This window comes from Taudactylus pleione, unplaced genomic scaffold (assembly GCF_031769625.1).
Source record: "Taudactylus pleione unplaced genomic scaffold, aTauple2 ptg000930l, whole genome shotgun sequence".
Classification (NCBI taxonomy): Eukaryota; Metazoa; Chordata; class Amphibia; order Anura; family Myobatrachidae; genus Taudactylus; species Taudactylus pleione.
In genome coordinates this window covers 814261-831649 of record NW_028285331.1, presented here as the reverse complement: position 1 = coordinate 831649, position 17389 = coordinate 814261, and the positions used below count along the sequence as shown (strand labels likewise).

At 48.4% G+C, this 17389-nt stretch overlaps 1 protein-coding gene across 1 annotated transcript in view; it reads left to right on the top strand.

The window, feature by feature from the left end:
- Positions 1–17389, top strand: part of SFXN5 (sideroflexin 5) — a 425012-nt gene that overhangs the window by 84804 nt on the left and 322819 nt on the right. The window contains exon 3 of the mRNA XM_088459744.1: positions 5811–5888. Coding sequence (XP_088315870.1) covers positions 5811–5888 — 78 coding nt within the window. The remainder of the gene's footprint in view (positions 1–5810; positions 5889–17389) is intronic.

Here is a 17389-nt window from a genome sequence, read left to right as displayed (position 1 = left end):
TTCAAAAAGACTTGAGGCTGTAATTGCTGCCAAAGGTGCATCAACAAAGTATTGAGCAAAGGGTGTGAATACTTATGTACATGTGATTTCTTAGGTTTTTTTTTTTTTTTAATTAAAATTGCAAAAATCTCAAAAAAGCATTTTACACGTTGTCATTATGGGGTATTGTGTGTAGAATTTTGAGGACAAAAATTAATTTATTCTCTTTTGGAATAAGGCTGTAACATAACAAAATGTGTAAAAAGTGAAGCGCTGTGAATACTTTCCAGATGCACTGGATGTATGTGTGAATGTATATATGTATGTGTGTGTGTGTGTGTGTGTATATATATATATATATATATATATATATAGATACGCACACACACAATCCACAAGGGTGGCACTCCCATCAACCTGTGGAATATCTATAGGTGCCCTCCATTTAGGACCAACAGCTGTTGACCCAAAATTCAAAAATCAACACAGGCGGCACTCTGTTTCAATGACTACAACACAGGAAGTGTGAAAAAAATCACTGATGTGCTGCCTGTGTGGATTTTTATTTATATATATATATATATATATATATATATATAAATATAATGTGGCAGATCTTGTCTGTGTCTCTGCGCTAATGGTCTGCGGCCTTCCCCGACTACCCGGATCTCTTAATCACCTGCTTTGCTGCCCAGCTTTAGGGGATAATTCCCTTTTCACATAAAGAGAAAATTAAATGCATTTTAAGATGGGCCTGACGCAGAGAGGTTTAAGTAGGCAAAATTAGTCTTTGGCGACATAATTGAGGTTTCAGCCACTAAATGGAAGTTGCTCTTAATTAAATTACTGTCCTGTCACAGATTCATGTAAGGGAGTAAAAACCAGACACTCATTCCCCCAGCACACTGCGATGTGCCAGCAAAAGAAACATACATCTTACATAATAATAAAATGCAGAGGACTCCGTTACACACACATGGTGAGCCACCAGCCACAGTAAGGCGTCTCTGCTCTGGTTCTCCTACACTACAGGATAATAGCACCTACTTCGGGTCATATACTGTATACGCGTGTTTCTAAATTGAGAGCCAACTCACCTGGAGGCACCCGAGGAGCCTCCAATATGGCACTACAGGTACCAGCTGTCCCTCCAGCTACTGATCCCATCCAAACCTCTCAGATCTGTGTTAAAGGGCCCATACACTAGGGACGGATCGTTGCGATGTTGCCATCCTTCATCCTGGCGACTCAGGGTTGATGAAATCCAATGTGTCGGGTTTCACTGATTTGCCGATGACGATCCGAATTATGATCGTGATTAGCAAATCAGTGAAATTTTCCACGTAAAATTTCACAGATCATCCGACGGATCACGGAAACATCGATGGCGGTTCCGATCCCATCGCAGCATCCGGCTATCCGTTGGTAGGTGTATGGGGGCCTTTATACTGAATGGTGGTAGTTCAGAATCAATTTATTGGCCCATCACAGGTGCGTGTAAGGGAGGGGGCTAATCTAGACAAGAGTAATATAAAACGGTTCCCCCAGCACACTGCAATGGGCCAGCAAATCAGATGTACGTCTTATATGATAATAGTAATGCAGAAATCTCCGTTACACACATTTGCAAACATATGGTAAGCCACCAGCCACGGCATGGCATCCCTGCTCCGATGGTAGTCCTACACTACATGATGATACCACCTACTCTGAGACATACATTTGTATTTTCTAAATTGAGAGCCAACTCGCCTGGAAGCCCCTGAGGATCCTCCCGTATAACACTACAAGGATCAGCATTCCCACCAGCTACTGATCCCATGCTCCTAGAGCAGTGATACAGCAAATGCAAGTTGCTCATGATCAGTTTATTGGCCCACCAGACACAGGTGCGTGTAAGGGATATGTCTGTGACCGAGTCCTCTGCTTGTCATTATTATGTTGGATGCATGTCTCTTTTGCTGACAGATAATTGAGGTTTGGCAAACTAATAATGTGCACAGACACTGGCATCCAAAAAGAGAGCGAAAGACCACATCATATCCCTATTTTCTCTTGTCTCTTACAATTTCTGCTGCTTAGGCAGAGGGGTTGTACTTGACTCGGTCTAGAGGATTTTTTTTTTTTTTTTTCTTTTTGTAGCCTGAGATCTAATTGCAGACTGAAAGCTCTCTGTTGGCAGCAATATTCTTTACTTTGCATCATTTCACATTGCAGTCCTGGTGGGACAAGAGCGGCGAGCCGTATCATCACAGTGCTATGCGTAATGATTCAGCGCCTGATCAACCTTTAGGCCAATCAGGCTACAGCCTAGAGCACACAGATTTTGGTGGCACCTGACTCCACCAGCGAGTTTCTGTTTCGGAGACCCTATACTCTGCTGCTCCTCACTAACACATCACTCATCTCCTGATAAACTCTGTGCTGCTGGGAACCCTGCTCCTCAAACTATAGAACTCTTAGTCTGTGACTTCCTGCTGCCTCCATTCCCCTCCTCACATCCTGTCACTGCCCCTGTCACATGCAGCCCTGTCCTCACTTAACACATCACTCATCTCCTGATATACTCTGTGCTGCTGGGGGACCCTGCTCCTCCCACTATATAACTCTCAGTCTGTGGCTTCCTGCTGCCTCCATTCCTCTCCTCACATCATGTCACTGCCCCTGTCACTTGCAGCCCTGTCCTCACTAACACATCACTCATCTCCTGATATACTCTGTGCTGCTGGGGGACCCTGCTCCTCCCACTATATAACTCTCAGTCTGTGGCTTCCTGCTGCCTCCATTCCCCTCCTCACATCATGTCACTGCCCCCTGTCACATGCAGCCCTGTCCTCACTAACACATCACTCATCTCCTGATATACTCTGTGCTGCTGTAGACCCTGCTTCTCCCACTATATAACTCTCAGTCTGTGGCTTTCTGCTGCCTCCATTCCCCTCCTCACATCATGTCACTGCCCCTGTCACATGCAGCCCTGTCCTCTCTGACACATCACTCATCTCCTGATATACTCTGTGCTGCTGGGGGACCCTGCTCCTCCCACTATATAACTCTCAGTCTATGGCTTCCTGCTGCCTCCATTCCTCTCCTCACATCATGTCACTGCCCCTGTCACATGCAGCCCTGTCCTCACTGACACATCACTCATCTCCTGTTATACTCTGTGCTGCTGGAAGACCTTGTGTCCACTATATTACTCTGTCTATGGCTTCCTGCTGCCTCCATTCCTCTCCTCACATCATGTCACTGCCCCTGTCACATGCAGCCCTGTCCTCACTTAACACATCACTCATCTCCTGATATACTCTGTGCTGCTGGGGGACCCTGCTCCTCCCACTATATAACTCTCAGTCTGTGGCTTCCTGCTGCCTCCATTCCCCTCCTCACATCATGTCACTGCCCCTGTCACATGCAGCCCTGTCCTCACTAACACATCACTCATCTCCTGTTATACTCTGTGCTGCTGGGGGACCCTGCTCCTGTCTACAAGTCGTTCTTTCTCCAATTGAAGTCATAACAGAGGTGCTGGGAATGACGATTTATGATAAACAGCTGCTCAGACCGCACTGTAATATGTGTGCAAAGCGAAGTGACCTAGCAATTTTCACTTATTATAAATATACATAAATATCCTCTTTTTCTCAGCATTTATGTCAGTTGTCAGTGTAGACATGGCGGAGATGGATTTGTCGCTGGTTAATTGCTGTGAAAGCCTCAGGTAACAGTGTCATTCCCAGCTAGTGAGTAAGTGCTGCACAGACTGTAATTACTGTACTGTAGACCTTATCCGGGGCCCTATACATTCGGGAGCTGTCCAGGGTGCTGAACTCTGCGTCCTCTGTACAGGATAGTTGTCTGTGTACAGTACAGAAGACCCTCCCCTCTGGGTTACACTGTTATACAGAATATACGTAGGTTTATACTAGCTGACCTATCGTGGAGCGTCCGTTCTATAATGGGATAGGTGTGGTAATTCAAGATTCCATTAATTTATTATCACTGCAACATTACGAAATGCAGAAGTGACATGACATTGCAATCTCACAGCTCCCATAGAAGTAATGATAATACAACAAACGTTAAAAATGTAATCTAACAATTATAGAAGGAACTGAGCTGTTCCGCAGCCTGCCTGTATGGCATCTAAGACACTCATAGCTTTTCCTTGAGGGTAACAAGGAAACAATTGAGTGACATGGGTCAGCCACGATCTCATTATTGGCTTTTGCTGACCTCCTCCTAGCAGAAATTACCTCCATGTTTGGCAAAGATTGGCCAGATTTCCTCTCAGCCGCTAAAGATTCATGGTTAGGAGATGGTGTAAGTTAGGAGGCTCACAGATACTCAGCTGTAGGAGTTTATATGTCTCTGTAAACCCGCTGCCTGCAGTCTTCTAAAGAAGTAAGGTCATGGCCGGGCTTTCCCAACTACCGCCGAGATATGAGAAGACTGCGATAAGTCATCAGTAATATTAACACCGTAAGAACTTAAATCCACCGACCATCTCTTCTGACGGCTGTGGGGGAGTTTTCCTTCATCTCCTAAAATCTATCACTACCTCCTTGGTTTTCTTGCCATTTAAAAGCAATTGTCCTCCCCCTCCCCACTCTAACTATCTATGGGGGGGGGGGGGGATTCAGTGCAGAGCGCTTTTAGGCCGACTAAAGTGGCGTCCTGCTAGGCTGTTTGCCGGCTTAGCGCAGCGGTAACAGTCTCGCGGCTGGCACTTTAGTCGGAGAATGTCGGTTCTCACGACAAAACACCCAATTTAAGTCGAAAAGACCAGCATTCTCCGACTTAGCCAGCCACTGTCAGACTAAACAGCGCAAGGAATTGAATAGTTCCGGGACGCTATTCAACTCGCATTGAATTCAATCGGCCCCTACGTTACACTTTGAGCTTCCAATGCAATCGTGCAGTACGTATACAAAGCATAGTATCCGGTTGACTTGTCAATATTCATTATATCGCCATGGTCATAAGGTTGACAGTATGTAGACAAGCATTTAGGTTGACATGGTTAAAATGCCGACACGTTCAGAATTTCGACATTTAACATGTCAACACCAAAATGTAGCATTTAAAAAAAAAATTTTTTAGCCCAACCCCAAAAATAAACAAAAAAAAAAAGTTAAATGCTGACGTTCGGACTGTGTCGACATTATAACCACGTTGACCTTATATTCATGTCTACATATTAAGGAGCTGTCGACATTCTGATGACAAGTCATACTAACACCCCAGAGAATATAAAAGGGGCGTAAAACACAAACCTGAGGGTCTCCTCTATTTAATATAAGCTCAGGCGAGAGTGCGGCACCCACTTGCACAGGAGGACGAAGAAACTGCACCTGCCATTCGCTGGCGCAGCCGATGGCGGCAAATAAGGGCGCATCATTATTACAGCGTGTACGGACGCTGGAAGTTGGCGTTTTGGGCCTTGCGCATCGGGCCGCACGGACTCACACCACGGAAGGAGTTTGTAGCAGAAAATTTGCATAAAGTCGCTTACTGGCGCATGGCAATAGACGCAGCTGGTTGCGTTTTGGCGTCCACCTCCTGAATCAGGCCCTAAAAAAACACTGCGGAGCCCCGTGACTGTACGCAGCTACGCAGCGCAGTTTCTAATTCTTCTCCACTGCTGGGAACCATTAAAACTGCCTCCCAGCATCTATTTATAGGCGTCCTTAAGAAAAGCCGCACCGCGGTTTATGGAGAGATGCGTTCCTATACAGTCCCGTAAGGTGGCATACAGCTGGACTCGTGCACTGCCTGACTGTACTCACCTGTGCCTATAGGTGATCTCATACCTGTCACTTACCTTTCAGAGTCGCCTTAAGGAGGCCGTGCAGCTGCTGGAAGACTACAAACACGGAACGCTGCCCCCTGGAGTCTCCAACACAGAGGTGAGAGAGCGCTGCTTCCTATTACAGGGTGCGCCTGCTGCCTAATGCCACAGCTGGAGCACCGCACGTTGCCATAGACGACGCTGTGTGTGTATTGTCAGCATAGAGACAAGGTAGCACATATAGACTGAGCATGGAAGTCATATTAATCTGTGTGGATCAGTGAGGAATTAGTACATACCAGATTAAGCAGTTAGTAGCCAATTTACTGATCATGTGTTGTAAACGGTAAAGCGTGAAGGCGTGCGGTACATACCTGCTTGTGCAAATGCTCCTGATTGTGCCCCTCGTGTATTACAAGCAGCGCACGCTCATGCTGGATTCTGTCTTCCCCACTAAAGCCGGCCATACACTACAACGACATCGCTCCAACCAGCAGTGCGTGGGAGACGGCGATAATCAGCCCTTTGCTCCCGCACGCCGACAAAACAGCAAATAATGATTGGTCCAACTAGGAAACTGGGAAAATCAGACATGTTTGATGTTTCCCAACTAATCGTTCTAGTGTAAGGGGAAAGTCCCCCTCAAACTGAACGATAAGTAGGGGGACCCTGGCTTCACCGTGCACCTGCCTGTCCGGGATCAGCGGCAGTAAGGATCGGTGCTGGATCACTCCAGCAATGCTGCTGCTGCATTTCAGTCAGGTGCCCCTGTCTGCCTCACCAGCCCCCCCGCGATTACCGCACACCCTAGCTTTATCCCCGCGATCGCGGCCCTCCACCGCCCAGATCTTCATAGCCCTGAAGTATGTTTTTTTGCCATTTGTCTCTGCAGACAAGGCATGAGAAAGGGAATGATCACTTTTCCCCATACATGCTACACCTCAGCCACCCCCTCCAGTGAAGGTGACTCCTCACCTGTGGTATCACTGCCCCAATCCCCCCAGTACAGCTGGCACTATGCCCGCCCCCCCCCCCCTCCTACAGCTGGCACTGTGCACATCGCCCCCCTCAGTAAGGAAATCTGGCACTATGCGCCCCTCAGCACAGCTGGCACTGTGTGCGCACAGGGGGATCCCTGAGCCCAGGAGCTTACCACTACGGGACTGTCTTCCCGGTACTCACCCAGCTTTAAATGGGGACTGCACTCTGCAGCATAAATTAGCTGATTTACAGGAGATCTGCTGTTTCTGTACAATTTTATGAAAAATGGGCTTTCTAAATAGGCCCCTTTTGTCTTTCGTGGTCGATAAAATAAAAAAATAATAATAAAATACCCCGCTTTTGTTGAAACAATTGAAAAAAAAAATATTCAAAACTGAAAGTGGGGCGGGATGTAGTGGATTTGCAGGCGGACAAGATGTCGGCCGTCGATATACCGACGCCAGAATACCGCCGCCTGGTGAAATGCCGCCGCCTCTATCCCAAAGGGGATCAGGATACCGGTGTCGGCTTCTCGACCGGGGAGGGTTAGGCTGCGGGGAGGGGGGTTTAGGCTGCGGGGGGTAGGTTAGGGTTAGGCACCCACAGGGAGGATAGGGTTAGGTACCACTAAGGGAGGGTTTGGGTAAGGAGAAGGAGAGGGTGTGGTTACTTACCCCCGCCGTCAGGATTCTCCACCTTCGGGCTTGCACTGTCGGGATATGACTAATGTCACACCCCACCCGTGTGGGGCACCATTATAGCTGGACAGACCAGTTGGAGGAAAGTTGGTCTGATGTATGGTCTGCTTTAGACTGTTCCGTGGTGTTTTTTGTGGAAACTCCAAAATAAAGCATCGCCCTCTGCACCTCCCACGGCACAGCCAAATGACCCAAAATGTTTTTTTTTTTTTTTTAAATGGAAATTGCAAGAAAGTGAACTAAAAGGTGCGATGGTGTTTTTTGATTTTTCTCCTCCTAACCACCACCAAGAAATACTTTGTGGGTTCCGCTCCGGCATTTATCCACCTTTCCAAAGCCGCATAAAGCGAGATTCCACACATAGATAATATATATTTTTTTTTTAAACATGCTTGAATGAATGTTTTTGAAACATGTAGGGATAATATGGTAGCTACACCATAACATTTTGAAAAATAGATGATGTACCGCATGAAATGAGGGGACAGGACCCCTGTCAGCGTGTTGGAGAACTGGGCATTAGAACCCCCCCCCCCCATATCTCTGGATTTACTAATGTTCTCCATAGTATAGAGAGTAATCCAGACAATAACTGCACAGGGGGAACATTGTTTCCAAAAGGCTTCTGCTCTCTTAGGACCTAATTCAGGGACTCGTGCTAATGTGATCGCAGCTGCGAAAGTACGCTAATGGTTCCAAAGATCACCTGAGCATAGAGACGCCCACCTTTGCCTTCTTATCTGCGTACAATGCCGCTTACCTGCATAAATATCGGTAACATCGGCGCACGTCGAGCAGCCGTCTGACCAGCCGCAAACACTGCAGCTTTTGTGCTGCGTACGCCGTCACAGTGGCAAATTTATGCGCGCCCATGAAACGGCGTTCACACATTACAGACACTCCTGCGTTTTACTGACCACACCCCCGTCACCACCCCCAAACGCCGACAACCTGTCGCTCACTGTGCGATCGATTACTCTGTGCGTCCATAATTGCAATACGATCACTTCGCACTCACAGTGGGGCTTATGCGCATGTGTAATGGCGAACAAATCGCTCAATCTTGCGTAAAATTCACCATTGCGTCCGTCTCTGAATCCGGCCCTTGGATACGAGGGTGCCCCCACGTGTGTAGGTGGCGTGATGTGTGAAATGTCACCAGACAATAACCACAAAGAGGCCACGTTATTTGGAATCGAGGAGTCTCCTAAGGGTGCCCTTGAGGTTATTAAAGGCCAGGATGGGGTGTGACCACCAGAGAATAATCTCTCGTAGGTCACAAATGATGGAGCCCCCGAGTCTGCAGGTGCTAGGGTGGGGGAGATGGAGAGGAGATAAATCACTTTTTAATGCTTTCTCCCCTATTTCTTGACTTGTAAAAATAAATTGGTGCAGTGTTTTGCCTGGAAGCAGTGGGGCTAAATGGTATCACAAAGCCCGCCGTCCCCTGTCCAACCAAAGGCAACTATAAGGGTGGGACTTCTATGTATGTTTCCCTCCCCTCATTTAAACCCCTGCAGTAGTTAGTAGGGACGTGCAGTCAGGGTAGGTAGGGGAGGCAGAGCCTCCCCCGTCATACTCCTGAGATTTTATATAAAAATGATCAGAATAATTCAAAGAAGATTATTTATAACTTATAAACATCAGCTTTGTTTATTGTAATCATTTTTATAGTTAACACTCACCAGCTTTGTGGAGCTCCTCGGGTCTGCAGGGAGATGAGAGATGAGGTAGAAACAGCTCAGCCTCACTTCTGTATAGTCAGAGAGTGCTTGTAGGGCTGGGGGCGGTGCCACACCACGGGCAGTGAGCTGCACAGAAAGAGAGCTAATAGAGGCATGCCTCTGAGTATGGGGAGCGTGCCTTGAGCACTGATAGACACCTTGGATGTGTCATGGGACTAAGAAGTGCACTGCAGTGTTTAAAGATCGGAGCTTAGCAGCAAGAGAAAACACAGTGATGCAGGTAGGAGAATCAAATGGACACTGAAGCTTAGTGTAGTGAGGGGAGACTTACAGTGAGTAGGGGGTGATAGAGGCTCCTTGCACTCAGACCCATCTCCGTGAGTGCCTCCCCAGCCATTCACCTCATCGCATGTCACTGGTGCTTAGGACAAGTCCCACTCGTCCTCCCCATTGAAGGGGTTAATTATTTAGACACCTAAGTTTTTCTTATGAGTTTCTGTAAAATTGCCTCATCTCATGGTTTGGGCGAGTGAGGATTGGTGTAGCCTTTATTTTATCCTTTACTTTTACTTTTCTGTGAATGTTTGCACAGTTGGTGTAATGGTTAGCATTACTGCCTCACAGCACTGAGGTTATGTGTTTGACTCTCACCATGGCCTTAACTGTGTGGAGTTTGTATATTCTCCCCGTGCTTGTGTGGGTTTTCTCTGGATATTCCAGTTTACTCCCACACTCCAATAAAATACACTGATAGATTATTTGGCTCCCATCAAAAAAATAACCCTAGTGTATGTGTGTGTATTTGTAGCAGGGTGTATGGAGTGTAAGCTCCACTGCGGCAGGGACTGATGTGAACGGCCAAATATACTCTGTAAACTGCTGCAGAATATGTGTGCGTTATATACATAAGTGGTAATAAATAATAATAATTTAAATTTTTCAAAATGCTCCTAAAAGTCAGCTATCCTGTGTAAAGGGCGCCCCATTAAAAAGTATAGTGTGTTGCCTTATTATCCCCACCCCTTCCCTAAACAGTGCACCAACCACACTCCTTCCCTAAACAGTGCACCAACCACACCCCTTCCCTAAACAGTGCACCAACCACACCCCTTCCCTAAACAGTGCACCAACCACAACGCTTCAATCGGACTTCAAGGGTCTCTTTCTACACTGACTAATGCACCCCCTGAATCCCTTCTACAGTTACATCCGCGCACCCCCCATGAACTTCTCAATAAGGTGCATTTTAGTGCTCACTCTAGGAAAATTTTTAGGGCAGGGTGCTGATCACCGAGGAGGGCACACCTGCGCTGCCCCCAGGCTACCGGGAAAGATACAAAAGTTTTCATGCTGTAAGCATCATGGAGCTTATTCAGACCCGGTCGTTAGCTCTAAGAGCTCGCAACCGGGTCGATGTTGCTCCAGTGCGCATGCGCACGACGGAGCTGGCTCCGTCGTGCGCATGCGCGAGACCCGGCTAACGACGGGTGATCCGTCATTAGAGGTCTCGTAGCAGACGGGGCGAGCTGTCGATGTTGAGTGACAGCTCGCTCAGTTTGCTGGCCGGGCCTGGGGCGCGTGCCCGACCAAACGGAGGCGTTCCTATCGGAACGCTTGCCGTTTGGGAGCGGCCCCACTGACATCATCAGTGATGTCAGTGGGGAGCTTCCTGCTCAAACACAGCAGGAAGCTCCCTGGGGCTTAAGGTTGACGAGACCCTACCTTAGGGTCTCGTCGTTAGCCCCGATGGTCGCGATGGTCTTGACCATCGCGACCATCACCCATGTCAGTCGCTAGAGCTGTGGGTGTTAACCCACAGCCTAACGACCGACATGGAGGCGGCCGTTCAGGATGCAAGCGGCCGCCCTGTCTCAGAACAACCGCTTGCATCCTACGACCGCCTCTGAATGAGGCCCCATGTACCCAGCATAGTGGCAGTCCAGTAAGCGCAGGGTACATATGCCCAGAGATCGGGCTGAACTGTACACTTATGCAGGGATGGAGCAGCAATATACATGTACCCAGTTATGAGGCTGCACAGGAAGTTGCATTAAACATGCGCCCAGTGCTGTGTGTCACACGGGTATCTGGGGATGGCTGGCACACAGGGATGTGCGGATGCCCCGTGCTGTGTGGCACACAGGGATGTGCGGATGCCCCTGGTGGAAGTGCAAGGAGAAGTTAGGTGGCCACACTATATGTATCACGGGTCATTGGTGGTGTGCTGCAGTTCTTGCTCACCCTTGGTGTATTAAAAGCCTTCACTCTCCCAGCCAAGGCGCACACACATCCCCGGGACACTGATCGGCCCGGACCTCGCCTCCAGCCACGCTCATCCGCTCTCGGCAGTGAAATGCGGCTCCTGAACACCACCTCAAGGTTTGCCCAAGGCTTGACCGCATCCAGCAACCTCCCTCCGGTTCCCGAGCCTACTACCACTGAGGTCATGGCTGGCAGCGGCTGCTCCGCAGACAGTACAAAGATGGCAGCAGAGCAGACCGCTCTGACCAGCAGCAGCTCTCCCCCAATCACAAGCCAGGACGAGGAGCTTCAGCCAATCACGTCCTGAGGTGAGCAACACTGGTCTGATGGCTGCCAACCACGCGTAACCAGGGCAGGGTTAGGTCCAGCCCTAAGTTTGGTAGAGAGGCTGTCAGGCACTGTGAGCATGCAGGCACAGGACGCAAGCCTCCGCTCGCAAACAGGTCAGAGCGCATATTGTCAGTTATAGGCCGGGATGTACTAAAGCTGAAAATACGGTAAAACCCCAGAAACGGGGATTTTACTGCATTTTCCATATTTACTAAGCATTCCGGTGCTTCGTCCCGGTTACCCAATAGAAGCCTATGGGCTTTTTACGGGGACGCTTAACCCCCGCGGCTGGTGTCCGTCTGCACATTAAACCCGCAAGTCCCTCTGTCCGGGTGCATCGCAAAGGACAGCTCTTACCGGGAGAGCTGTCCTTTGCGATGTAGATCGCATTTCTACGTACATACCGCGGCAATCATCCGCGGTATGTGCCAGAACAGAGGCGGGATGTACAACAACGCAGAACAATGCTTAGTACATCCCGCCCAAAATCCGTACAGGGCGCAGCACCCCGCTAAAACAGCCTAGCGGGAACGCTACATTCGAGTATATGGAGAGGCCAAAAAAACGGATTTTACAATGCGAGACCGCACTTTTGGAAAGTTATGGAATTTAAGGGCTCGATTCAGACCCGCTCGCCAGATGCGTTCGCACACAGCCAAAGTATGCAAATCCTGCGATCGCACGGCAAGGCGTTAGCACGCCCACTATATCTTGGCGTGCAATCGCGGTGTGTATTTAGACGCCCACTGGCCTGTCATAAGACGCCCACTTATACACGTCATCTCCAGGATATGTATGCAACCATCGGTAACATCGGACCCATACGCAGCACTTGTGGCTGTCATACCCTACTGCAAGCACTGCGAGCCCTTCAGTGTGTAATTCAGCCCCGTGTAATGTGTACTATGACGCTGCGTCTTAATTATGCACGCCTCTGAAACGGCGTTAAGACGCTCTGGCACGCCTGCTTTCGCACCACCACACCCCCGTTTCCATCGGCCACCCCCTGTCACCACCCACAAACGGCTCGTCCTGTCACTCATTCTAGCGAGGTGGCTCTGCACAGCGAGCGACCCCATCCCGATCATGTGGACTAGTTCGCGCACTGCGATGCATGCGCACATTGCAAACATCGGCAGACTGCGTGCGAACGCAGCCTAGTGAGCGGGTCTGAATCAGGCCCCAATAATACCCATGCACATGACATCATACCAGCCTACTGCGGCATACTTACAGATCTACGCACGTTGGCCATGCGTCCATCTCTGCACGCTCTCCGATTTACTGTTCCGTCAGCACGTGCGTATTTATCATTGAGGACAAGGCGTGACCTCTATAGAGGCAGGGAGGCACACATGCAATGCAAAGGAACCAACTGCCTGCCCATGGATATAGGTTCAATCCAGAGACTGGCAGCCTCCAGTGTACACCTTGCTGCCCCCAATGGGTGATGCCATTTCCCAGCGGCACAGCCTGTAAGGATCATGTGGGTGATACTTTCAGCAGGGTAGATATATTCCTTATCCTGCCTCCTAACTATCGCTTTCGTTCCAGCCCTGCGAGTGTTTATGAGTACCATATTGTGCATAAATATTTATATTAACGTGTAAATTCTGCACACATCACACAGCAAGTTAAATGTGAAAAGTATATTAAATTGGTGCAACTGACAACATACTAATTGATTTGAAGCAGAGACTGTGGTTTTTGAGAATAGATGCGCCTCGTTCTTCTCCTAATTAAACATCGTCAGTGGCGCGGTGTAACGAGGGCAGAAGGTGGCGACGTTTTCCTGATCTGCCGGAATACTGCTCGTTATCCCACTTTTCATCATTTGTGTCAACGCTGTATCATCACAGATCCCTTTCTTCCTAACTGTGCGCAGACTAGTCTTCTTTTATTCACGTCTCCTAGCGCTGCGGTTGTCGGGGCGGCGGGTGAACCTGTCACTACAGTACCCATGGCGGGGTGTAATGTTATTATGAATCGCGTTCCACATCAGGCTGTCGGGCAAATGCCACCAATCAGGCGAGGGAGTGTTTTTGGGGGGGTCTCTGCTACAGAATCCATTCATGTCTCACCCTTATTAGTGCAGTTCTTAGTTAATATTTCAATATATAATGCACTTTTGTATGTTTTTTTTTCTTTGGGGGGGGGTAGACATTTGTGGAATAATTAAGTGAAAGTAATTATGGGAATGGACCATTATAACTAATTTTTCAAATACATCCCTATCTAATTAATATATTATAAAATGATGGCTATTCCAAACGGGTAAAAGAAAACCTGGAGTCCTTGCTTAATGTGACAAGTCTGTTTATGAAGTCCCTGGGCAAATACAGCAGGAAGCTACAGGCAGAGTTATGTAGTGGGAGGAGCAGGGTCTCCCAGCAGCACAGAGTAGATCAGGAGATGAGTGATGTGTTAGTGAGGACAGGGGTAGTGACATGATGTGAGGAGGGGAATGGAGGCAGCAGGAAGCCATAGACTTAGAGTTATATAGTGGGAGGAGCAGGGTCCCCAGCAGTGTAATGTTTAGGTCTGGAGCAATGGTAGTGTCAAACACATTTCTATATGGAATAAGGTTCAAACATACAACTTTTGGTAGATGTGTTGGTACATTTCCTGTGTGGATGTTGGACCAGTAGCAAAGTGCAGTTTTTGGTGGCTTTTTACTTCTGTGTTACTTCATGTCCCTATCAGTGCAGAAGGTGGGGATTGGGACTTCCTGGGTGACAATTTGTGCAGAAGTTGGTGTACAATATGGATTCAGTAGAAAATATTTAATTTCAATTACTGTCTGAGAACCTAAATAACAAAGTCTTATAGGACAGTGCAGTTAGTGACGAGCTCTTGGGAGGGCTGGCCGGGATGCTTACCTGGGCAGTATAGCAGTTATGTGCAGGGGCGGATTGGGAATTAAAAGTGGCCCTGGAAATTTTTTTGGGAATTGGCCTGGTCGGCAGCAAATTAACTGTAGGCGGATCCAGGACCAAAGTAGGCGGGATTAGTAAATGACTTCACCTGGAGACATCAGTGATAGTGAGTGCAGTCACTAAGAAACGGCAGTGTACCAGTCAGAACAGTACAGTTGTATTGTGCGTACACATGGTCAGATAAACTGTCAGATTTGTACGATAAATCTGACAGCTTCTCGCCCCTGCAAACGATGGTCGATATTGCGACGGTTAGTCTGTTTACTATATGGACCCGGGGTCGTTAATGGCGGGTAGTTATAGTTTTAAGGGGCTTTCAGCATGTGTTGGATGTTCGATAACGATCATCCAACACATGCAGGACGACTATCAGATAATGATCATTATCGTTATCTGATCGCCCCCCCGTTGTACCGTGTGGAGACGCACCAGTAGAGATTTTGTCTCCTAGGGCCTCGTAAAAAATGAATCAAACCTTGTGCTTTTTCTTCACTTTTAACAGACCAAAGTGTTTCCCATAGAACCCCATTGTGAATCCTGCAAAGTAGAATTGATGTGCATGAAAATCTCTCTGATAAGGCCAGATAGCACATTACTGCATAAGAGAGCGCTCCTGTTCCCCTCACATATTATACAGAACATGTACATTCTACATACATGACACCTGACCTCTACCAACCACTTCCAATTGCCATGATGTATATCTATACGACTGTTACATAGTAATGCTAATCTTACTCACCAGGCTGGCAGCAAGCTTATTCTGTCAGGGCTTTACTCTCTGAGTGTCCAAGAAGCATTGACTGGGAGTCAACCAACCAGAGATGGACCTCTGTGAAGCTTGGCATGGCACTGCGGGCATGTACAGCAGCTAGGACAGATGGTGGACTTTGCAGACATACTCCAGATGCATCATCTGCCCTGGTGTCCCAAATTCCATGGTATATTCGCCTATCCTCCCATGGTACCAGAAGAGTTCCCATTGTACTGGGTCTCCTGGATATTCTGGGGGGTAAGCAGCTATGCTCTGGGTGGGAGCGCCTTTGTAGTGATGGCCCCTTGGCTTCAGCCTGTCCTTACATCCCAGCCCTGGTCCTAGGAGAGAAACAGGACGGTCCCAATGTCAGCAGGCAGCACCTGACTGCATCCATTTTTGTTTTGAGCAGCTGGGAAGCAGACTCTTTGCAGCCACTCAAAACAGAACAGATACAACACGGGTCAAGAAGGCAAGACACAACCGTCTTACCGGATCAGTGAGGAAGATCCACCTTAGCCAAGGCAATAGAGGTGATGACACTCCATTATAGCCCAGCCGAGTTGGAGACCGTTACCGCACCGGAGGTAGTCACGGGCCGGCCAGCCCGTGACAACGGTCGTCAGGCAGGAGAGTCCTGGAGATGCAGCTCGATCACCAGAATCTGCCAGGGAGGTGAGGCTCTGGGCACCGAGCAGTCCATTGAGAGTCCTGACTCTAGTGACTTTGCCGCAGAGAGAACACTGCAGCTCCAAACTGAGCGGAAGCCCCCGACCCCTGTTGAAGGCCAGGCATTATGCATCACGTGGTTCTGTAAGTAGCAGATGGGACCGCGAGGGAGAGGGGGCACAGTCACCATGTGCGTGGCAGCCTCAGCATCAACGAGTCACCCGTCGGCAGCAGGAAGATCCCTCAGCCTGAGGAAAACAAACCGGTCCAGCTTGTAAAGTAAAGCAGTCACATTCCCGCTGCAGGAGTTGTGGGAGAGTGATTTTCGGGGATGAGTAGCATTAGCTGCACCCACTCTATGGAATGCCTTACCTCGCACAATAAGACTTTCCTCTAGTCTCCAATCCTTCAAGTGTTCCCTGAAAACTCACCTTCCCTGAAAACGCAAGCTTATCAGATCCCAGAACTGCCCACATAACCTTCATAGCTTCAAATCTAATTACATTCCCTCTCACAGTCCACACATAACCTCACACATCGTCTTTCTCTCACATCCTCATGACATTTGGTCGACATTCCTGTGTGACTGGATCATGCAGCCAACCAAGAAACTCTGCATTCTGGCCGCACCAAAATGCAATATATAGCACCTACCCTTGTGTATCAATGCCTATATCCCTATAGATTGTAAGCTTGCGAGCAGGGCCCTCTTACCTATATATCTGTCTGTTATTACCCAGTTTTGGTCTATTAATGCTTACAATTGTAAAGCGCAACGGAATATGCTGCGCTATATAAGAAAAACTGTTCATAAATAATAAATCAGCGGCCCCAAAACAGTCCGGCCCAGCGGGAACAATCTCGCTGAGGTCTATGGCCAATCCGCCCCTGGTTATGTGGCTGGGGCTGAGAAGAGGGGTATACGCAGCAAGTTGTGCAGAATCACTTATATGACGAGAGAAATAAAAGCTGCAATACTGCCAGTAACACAACAGGGTAATAATGCGACCTCATGCGTTGCTGTGACAGCAGGTGGGTTAGGGGGACGGGCAGTACTATGATGATGGATGAGCAGGACAGTGGTTGGGGGGAGCCTGTGAGAAGCCGTGTGTCGTCAGCTCGTGTGTGTACGGATGTGCAGATATTATATCAGCTACAATTCAGTTTGGCTCAGTGACATTTTCCACAAAGAGCTCACACACATGGGAAGTTTGTGTCAATATGTTTTCAGTTCTCAACCAATATGGCACGGGAGTATGTGTGGAAAATATATTTATAGGTTTGTACGTATTGCCAAAATGGTA